We start from the raw sequence: 8,829 nt of genomic DNA, 5'->3' as shown, positions 1-8,829 counted from the left end.
TTTATATATATATATATATAAAGTTATATTAAGTATGTTTCATTATTATGTAAAAAAATAACTTATTAACTTTGTGCAGAAATTGTAACTAAAAAATAAAACTTGCATTTAACTACTGAATACCGTTGATACATAATCTCCTGTCTTTGCTCCCCGAAAGATCTATCTTACGACACTCCGACAATGAACTTGATCAAGAACTCCTTAAAAAAAAGTGCTATTAATAATTTATCGTGTCTCTTATATCATAGAGCGATCAATGTCTCAAAGTTTCTTTCACATATTAAATTGGTATACTTTCACAAGAATCCAAGGCAAAACCGAAATTTTCATCGTTCTTATTTGCTTATATGTAGAATGTGCCGCGATCCATTTATATATATGACCTTCAACATTTAACATTCTCGCGATCGGTATTACACACTCGTTTCATTTAAGTAACTTTCCACCATAACCTTGCGTGTGTTTAACTCGTTTTTATTGATGCTGTCTCATGCGTTCTTTTAAGGAAATAGTGAAGTGGCTGACAAACGAAAACGTTAATAACGTACAGGCAATTGTCACTAACATGAAACTACCTATTACTATTCTTTACTACCTATTATTACCCTATTAGTAAGCAAGAAATCATTAATATAACGTTATTACAATAATATTCAAGAACCTGTAATATTGTCAAATATGTAATATTTAATATTGTATCGAATATCATTATAAACATACTTTGACCGCGGTTTGAAAGTTTCAATAATGTTGAAATAGGGTTGCCATAACGTTTTAATCGTCAGAAATATTTTTAAGATGTCGTATTGATCTCAAATAAATGTTAAAGTAACATTTGAAAAAATATTTTTTGTAATGTTTTTAAAACGTTTAAACAACATTCAGAAAAATCATATCGCAAAATAACATGTAAAAAATATAAATGCAATATTATTAAAAAATGTCTAAACAATGCACATGAAGTCAACGTTTCTAAACGGTAATTTAATGTTCCTTGGTTACTGGGTATCCTCTCTCTTTTCGTATTTCCTCTACATATAAATCTTATATAAATGTATACTGCTTTGTTTCACTATATATTAGCAAGAAACATAATTACGTATATAAATCTTTCTGTAAAATTTTCGTATATTTTTGAGCTTCTAAATATAGTTGTAAAGATACCGAAATTTCCTTGAAATTTTCGTTAACAGTAACACACGTGTAATATACAAGCTGCAGAACTTTTGCATCAAATAAATATTTACGTCAACTGACAACTCGAGATGTCGATTAAAAAATCTTTTCATCACATATTGAGCAATGTTCCAATTCATTATTGCATGTATTTTCAGAAGAATATATAATTCTATGCAATACAACTTTTTTTTAAACTTTGCAGAAAAAAGTCAGTATTTTGTCGGTTTTCAAGCATAGCATCCTTTTAAGTGAAAGCAGTCACATTGCAATTTACAAATAAAACTTTATGCACGAAATACACGATCGTCAGTTTCTAATGTATATTAACATAATCAAATATTTAATTAAAGAGATATAAACAGATAATCGTGAACCCTTTGTTTTTCCTTTCGTGCTAGAAATTTAGTAGCTTAAAGGCAACTATAGGAATAAGCACAAAAAGGAATAAAAAACAATTGTTGGATATTACGTGTTATATATTTATCTTACTGTAATGAATTATAAATATCGATCAATTTTAACATAATTATATTAGATTTTTAATAAAGAGAAATCATTCCTAAAGGCACATCAAAGTTACATGTTTTGTAACACTGAAAAGTCGATTACGTAAAGCTACGTCGTCAAGATCAACAAATTTGATAAAAACTATTTTTGTAAAATTCATCTCACTAAAGATATACCTTCTGTCCCACAGCAGACAGAATTTGTGACAACTAACCGTAACAAACTTTCGTACAATTCCGTGTAGCACTCGGCGATCTTTGTAGTATTACCTCTATATAAGATCAATTATAAATTGTTACGAATATTTCAATACAAACGGTATTGCACTTCAAATTGTTAGACTCCACGTGTGCTACTTTAAATCTCGCACATTTCAATTACTGCACCGCACACTTGCTTTGGGACAGATTTTACATTTTTAGTCGTATTATAATATATCTATATAGAACGCGCAGTCGCGCGTGCGATTCAACAGTTAGTTATAGACAAATTTTCTATCTATAGTATTTATCTCCGAGTTTCTTTGTTCATGTGTGTATATATATATATATATATATATATATATATATATATATATATATATATATATATATATATATATATATATATATATATACACATATATATATATATATGTATAATTAAGATGAAAGTTGCCTATTATCGTTATAAATGCGTGAGTCGGCACGCCTATCGACTAACAAACGTCGTTTCATCATGCTTTACTATCGGATCAGGAACATAGTCTGAAAGTTCGTAGAAATAGTTAATCGCAAGTGTGTTTGTGTGCACAAGTATATAATAATACTCCGCCGTATTTCGCTGTTAAAAAAACACCGATATTGCGGTACTCGTGTTTCCCGAATCAAAAAATCCCCTCCTAGTTGGTCTAAAGAAACTGACTAGCTAATTAAGTGATATTTGGTAAGAAGCTTATCTTCAAAACTTCAGCGTCGTCAAGAGTTGCTGCCCAGTCTCCATGATCAACGACTTCACATGGTCCGCATGCATGATTTGATTGCACATTTCGGTGCATCTCTGAAACGCCGCAATGTCATCCCTCGGTAAGATGCGATGTAGACTCTTCATGGACAACACGTGCGGCAAATAGTTCATAATCTCTGTGAAAGAAAACCAAATCAAATCACGGCTTGCCGGCATATAATTATGCGCGACTCACCTTTCATAATCTGCGTATACAGCCATTGTAGCTCCTGTTGCGTTGTTGACATGGCGATCTTATCTCGTGTTAATTCGATAAGGTATTTCCACTCGGTGTCCTTGGTATACTTATCCTGAGACACAAACAATAGTGGTGAATTCTGCGCATGCACAGAAAAGCGGTACAATGTGCAAAAAGACTACCTTCGCATACTGTAATACCGCCTGCGAGCAGTTATCCATCAGAATCGTTGTGACTTCCTCTGTGTTTTGGATGCACAAGGTCTTGAGGGACAAACCTCCATCGATATTCTGCGTTTCGAGAAACTGTCGGACTTCGTGCAAACATTCCACCGGCAGGAACTCGCACGACAGCACGGATTGCAACTTGAACAACTCTTTGGGTACGACTTTTTCGCTCTCGGACGCGTGGTTGACATTTGCTAAATCCTTAAAATCGTTCATATTCAAGATCTTTTGATAATCCTTGGTATACGGTGGCATTTTATTCAAGTAGCTCGGTCGGTATTTAGCAAACATGAAATATTCGTTGTCGTTCTCCTGGTTTTCCTTCGACTCGGTGTTGTAGACCTTCGTCTGCGTCAGCTTGCCCAAATAAGACCGCACCAGTAACTTGAACGCCTCGACGAGGGCGAAGTCTGCGCGCACCTGATTCTTACTCACGATCGCACCTTCCGTCATGGATTTGGAGCTGAAGTAGTTGTGCAGATACTTCTCGAGGAAGGCTTGCAACGTAGCGGCCGCGTTGTGCCCATCCCTGCCAACTCGCGACGGCAGATACTCCAAGAACACCTGTATAATTTGATGCAAGGACAACGTACCTTCGTTTTCGATGATTCGTATGAGAATATCCGCAAAGGTGGTGTTCTTGATGAGCATCAGGGTGCCAGCGAAATCCGAGAAGGTGGGGATCATAGGACTCCTCTTCTTCATGGCGGTCACGTCGAACAGCAACTCCCAGCGCTCCAGGACGATCTGCTTGATGCATCGCGCAGAAACCGACTCCAACGCTTTCTCCGCTTGCTTCTGCTTGTCTGCTTGGATGTAGAGAATCGCTAAAGCGAGCTTCACGGTGTCATCAGTCTCGTGAGTCAACAGCACGTTGATTAGCTTCTCGGTGGCGTACTCCCTTAGGATGGCGCTGCCGAAGATCAGCTTCAACAGATTATCTCTCTCCAGCTTACCGATGATCTCCATGATATTGTATCCTTGGAAAAGCGCGTCCGCTTCAGAACCGTTCTTCATCGTAAGAAGCGTGTTCGTCAAGAACGTCAGCAGCCCTGGCGCATCTTGGCTGCACTTCCTGGACAATACCTCAGAAGGTTTCAATCCAGACATCTTGTAGTAAGGTATGCACAAGTCCCAATCGGACTCGGTTTCCGATCGTATGTAGTAATCCGCGAGTAACGCGCATGACTGATTGTAGAGATTCTTCAGCTTGAGATCATTTTTGTGTGTCACGTCATCGAACTCATCGTTATTGTCGTTGTAGAAAACGTCTTTCGCCAAACGTATCAAGGCGTGCGCCTCTCCCAACAGGTGCCGGTAGGTGCTTGGGCTGGAGGACCTGTGATTCTTCGCGGCGTTCAGGATGTCGAAGTATACGTTCTCAAGACTAGGCAGATTCAAGGAATACATAGTCCACGAGCTGTCCGCTTTCGCCAGCAGAACTATATAGCTTCTGGTGTGTAACAGCTTCTGTATTCCTAGAAACGGCCTCAAACCGATCAGACAGACTGGTTCATTGAGACTAGGACAAGTTGTGGGATTGGTACCGTCGGTACTGCTCGACAGTTTGGCGATGTGATGGGACAGACGTAAAGTATAGGATTCGAGACCAGCTTCCGTTAGCGCATGAAGCACGGTGTGTTCCAGCGCGACATGATAAACAGGCGCAGTGAATGGGTAAGTGGTCAAACACGTCGCATCCATGGAGCTGTTGCTCGCCGCGTTAAAGTGATAGAGGTAGCCCTCCTGCATTGTGCAAACGAAACAACTTACGCCCTGCAAGTTCTTATACTTGCCGGACCGCAGCATAGATTTCTTCATGCTGGTGATGTTACACTCTTTTTTCAGATACAACGGCTTCAATACCAAACATCTGAAGACCTCCAGAACTCCGTCCAACTTGGTGCTATTGCTGCTATTACCGGCGTTGATCTTCAAGCACAATAGATTTTTAATGGTGTAATTCTCAGACCAGCCTACGTCCGGCGAAGTTGTCTTGATGAAAATCCTGACGTCCACTGAGTTCAGCACGAAAGGGCTCAGCGTGTGACCCGGTCCAGCTCTCTCCAGACTTATTGACGGCAGGCACACCGTCAACGGCTGCGAATTGGAATCAATGATACCCTGTGCGATCAGTCTCTGCATCTCGTCCTTCTCATTGCATACCAAGTGCTCCCAGTCGATGTAATTCTTATTATTACTTGGTCTCGTTCGGTTAAAGTCGCTCGACTCCAATCTGCACCAGGTGTTGCCGCCTCTGGTGCCTCTGTGCTTTTTATCTCTGGACATCAGACTAGTCAGCACGGTTTCGTTGCTTTCAGACTGGCGATCTGATTGATCTGTGGATTTGGGTTTCGTGGTCACCACTTGTGGCGTTACATCGTCGTTCCCTAAGCTGTTGCTGTTCTCCACAAGCGACGAGTCCGTGGATATGGATGTCTTGTCGACTGAGGAGGAATTCGTCGAAGCTAACGAGCTCAGTTGATCTATGTCCTCGTACATTGAATTCGTGAGACGAAAGACAGAGAGATTCGTATTATCCATTATAGCTATGAAGTCCTCTATGATCTCCATATGGGTGGGCGCGAATGTGAAGCCCAAGGACCATGGTCTGGACTCAAAATCTATGAACTTCATCTTAGACACCTGTTGAGTCTCCAGCTTGAACTCGTGCAGAATAGCGCTGTTCCCTGAAGCCACCAGCAAGTTACCTGTGCTTTGACAGCAGGCGACCAGTGTGGGCTGCACACTGAGAGGCAGCTCTATCATCTCCAGACTGTTCAAGGGCCGATTCAGACTCGGGGTAACGCGTCCCGCGATCCTGGCGCGCATTGCTTGACTCTGATCCTTCACCACAGCCCAATTGACGTAAATCCTTACAAAATTAGAAGTGGCTCTACTCACATGATTATTGCTCACGCTCTCTCTGAGATATTTTGATTCCAATGTCACGACGTAGTCACCCTTGGCGCAGTGCGCCATTTGATTGATCATGTCTACCGTGGGGAAAACCGTGTGCAGCTTGACGTCGGAGTTCATCAAGTCCCACACCTCCACGCAATGCGTGGACAACGCCAGCAGGAGCATCTCGCGGCCCTGGCTGCTGGCCGTGCACATCGCCATCGGCTCTTCGATCTGGCTGACATTCTGCCCCAGGAAGTTGTGCACCGTTATTACACGCACCATAGCGCCGGTCCCCTGCTCCTCTTCTAGCTGTGTTGCCTCTCACCACGTAGCATACCACGAGTTGTACTACTCACACCTTCGTTTTCGTTGGAGCGGTCACTTCGTTGATGATTACTGCATGAGTATCATAACAGTATGTGTATAAGGTAAATGTTCTAGTAATTTAACATTCCTCTAATAATTGAAACATTAATAATATATTTGAACTTAATATTTAAAAAAAGTTTTTGAAATTTTTTTAGAAGATATTTCTCTTTGTGCCAATTTGTAATATTATTTAATGAGCATTCAGTCATTGAGTCTATATTATTTGGTGATTAAAAATGATTTATTTTTTAGTTCAAAATTAATGATACAACTAATATTTTATTAAAATTAAGATAAATATTTTTATTAATGTATAATTAATGATTACTAACAAAACTAACATTTATATAAAATTTTCTGTTAGCGATTGAAAAATAACAGAAAATCAAATAATCAGTAAATATCAGTTGTATTTTTAATATTAGATAGTGCCAGTTGTATCAGTAATTGAACTAGAGAATGAATCATGTTCTATCGAATAATACAGACTGAATGATTGAATAACCATTAAATAATATCGATAAATTAACGTGAAGAAATATTTTTTAATAAAGTTTCAAAGTTCTTTTTAGAAATATTAGATGCAAACATGTTATTAATATTTCAATTATTGATACGAGGTTCAATTACTGGGTCATTTACCTTATATATGTGTGTGAGGGCGGGGGAGTTGTGTGTGCATTTGAGCTGAATGTCAACGTGCTGGCGACGTTGCGAGCCAATGCGACGCAACGCTCGCATGAAAATAAATGTGACTCAACGTACAGAATTGACGCGATCCATGGGAGAACGCCGGTCCATCGCGAGCTCGACGAAGCTTCGGACCCGCGACGAAGCCGCGGCTGCGGTTGCGGCTGACATTCCGACTGGACGTGCCAAGGACGATGCGAGAGATCGGTGATTCGCGACGTCGGCGAACATCGTCGTCATGTGCGTCTCAAAAGACAGCCGTCATACTTCGGGATGTATTGCCTGACGTAAGTATCCTCCAACTCGCGGAAGAGGAAGGCACGGCGGATGCGCTCAACCTGTTTGACATTGCGAGCGCACCTATCGCCTCCCCTCCTGGCGCAGCGCTGAGGAACAAACTGTATCGTATGCATCGATTGGTCGCGCGGCTCTAGTCCGCTCGTTCATTGCCCGATCAGCTGCTTTGCGGGTTCAGCTTGAGTCAACCTGTGACCAATCAGGACATTTGTGATCGGCGATCTTGGGCTACGTTCAGATTCCTCATCCGAGTGCACTCTATTATTAAAAATACTATATAGTATATGTTACATATACTATAGCACTTTTAGTATTAAGCGGGGAGCATATACTCTTCCATAAAGACATAATGCACAACGCATAAGAAAATAGACCAATCAGAGTCCTTTATTTTCATCATGGCAATAGAAATGAGAAATCTGATTGGTCAATTTTCTTATGCGTTGTGCATTATGCCTTTATGCAAGAGTGTGTGCTCCTCGCTTTAGACTGATATTTCACGTGTCGTACAACAAGCTTTTTGGATACGTTCATTGGTTGACGAACAGAGAACCTAGAAATACTCTATTCGCCAACCAATAAATGTATCCAAAAAGCTTGTCGTACGACACGTGAAATATCAGCCTAATGGAAGATTCACACTGCGTCTGATGTCCGACGTACGACGTCCGATATCCAATAGGAGAACAACTTTCCAATGGAGAATTGAATTCTCTATTAGAAAACTGTTCTCTTATTGGATATCGGACATCGGACGCGGTGCATAAGGGTGCTATTTCACGTGTCGTACAACAAGCTTTTCAGATACGTTTATTGGTTGGTGAATAGAATATTTCTAGGTTCTCTGTTTGTCAACTAATGAACGTATCCAAAAAGCTTATCGTACGACACGTGAAATATCAGCTCTAAGGTACTTTTTCATGGGAGCATCGAGCGTCGAGCGTTAAAGCGGTAGCCAATCAACGTGCCACTTTCCGCAAGAACTACAAGTATACTTCTGGGACCTGATACGTTGATTGGCTAATGCTTTAACGCTCGACGCTGGAACGCTCCCATGTATTGCCTTTAGAGTGCACCCGGGTAGAGAATCTGAACGTACCCGCTGATTTATGATGGCCGTAATCCGTTAACTTATGCCGGACTCCGTAAAAAATTGACCAATCATAGTAGATTATTCTTCTATAATTCGACTATAATTAGTCAATTTTTTACGGTTCCGGCATAAGATAACGAATTACGGCCATCGTAAACCAATCTTTAGACATCTGTCAACATCGGTAGCGCCGCTAGAAACAAATAATGACCATTATCGAAATAATTATCGTACTTTTATTTCTGTTTTATTAATTTGAAGATTGTTTTGATCACGAGTTGTAATATCAGTGGCTGCGTTTAAAAAACATAGCTGATCAGTGAGCGGTCAGTGATTATTGGTCCTTACTGTTAGATCTCTAACTTTAGACCAATTAC

At 40.3% G+C, this 8,829-nt stretch overlaps 1 protein-coding gene across 2 annotated transcripts; it reads right to left on the bottom strand.

Annotated features, from left to right (window-relative positions):
• Positions 1–1,640: 1,640 nt before the first annotated feature.
• LOC116841707 lies at positions 1,641–7,433 on the bottom strand. Of its 2 annotated transcripts, none has more exons than XM_032810000.1 (4): positions 7,015–7,433; positions 3,055–6,399; positions 2,870–2,984; positions 1,641–2,810 (listed from the first exon to the last, which is right to left on the bottom strand). In XM_032810000.1, exons 2-4 carry the CDS (start codon positions 6,283–6,285, stop codon positions 2,629–2,631), a joined length of 3,528 nt encoding a protein of 1,175 aa, XP_032665891.1. In that variant the 5' UTR covers positions 6,286–6,399; positions 7,015–7,433; the 3' UTR covers positions 1,641–2,628. The 2 variants fall into 2 exon arrangements, with proteins under 2 accessions (XP_032665891.1, XP_032665901.1); XM_032810010.1 differs by having other exon boundaries at positions 7,138–7,433.
• Between the last annotated feature and the right edge of the window lie 1,396 nt (positions 7,434–8,829).

Source organism: Odontomachus brunneus, unplaced genomic scaffold (genome assembly GCF_010583005.1).
Source record: "Odontomachus brunneus isolate Ranch 3 - 2012 unplaced genomic scaffold, Obru_v1 Obru_scaffold_002, whole genome shotgun sequence".
Taxonomy (NCBI): Eukaryota; Metazoa; Arthropoda; class Insecta; order Hymenoptera; family Formicidae; genus Odontomachus; species Odontomachus brunneus.
Note: the sequence above shows the minus strand (reverse complement) of the source record. Positions and strands in the feature narration are given on the sequence as shown.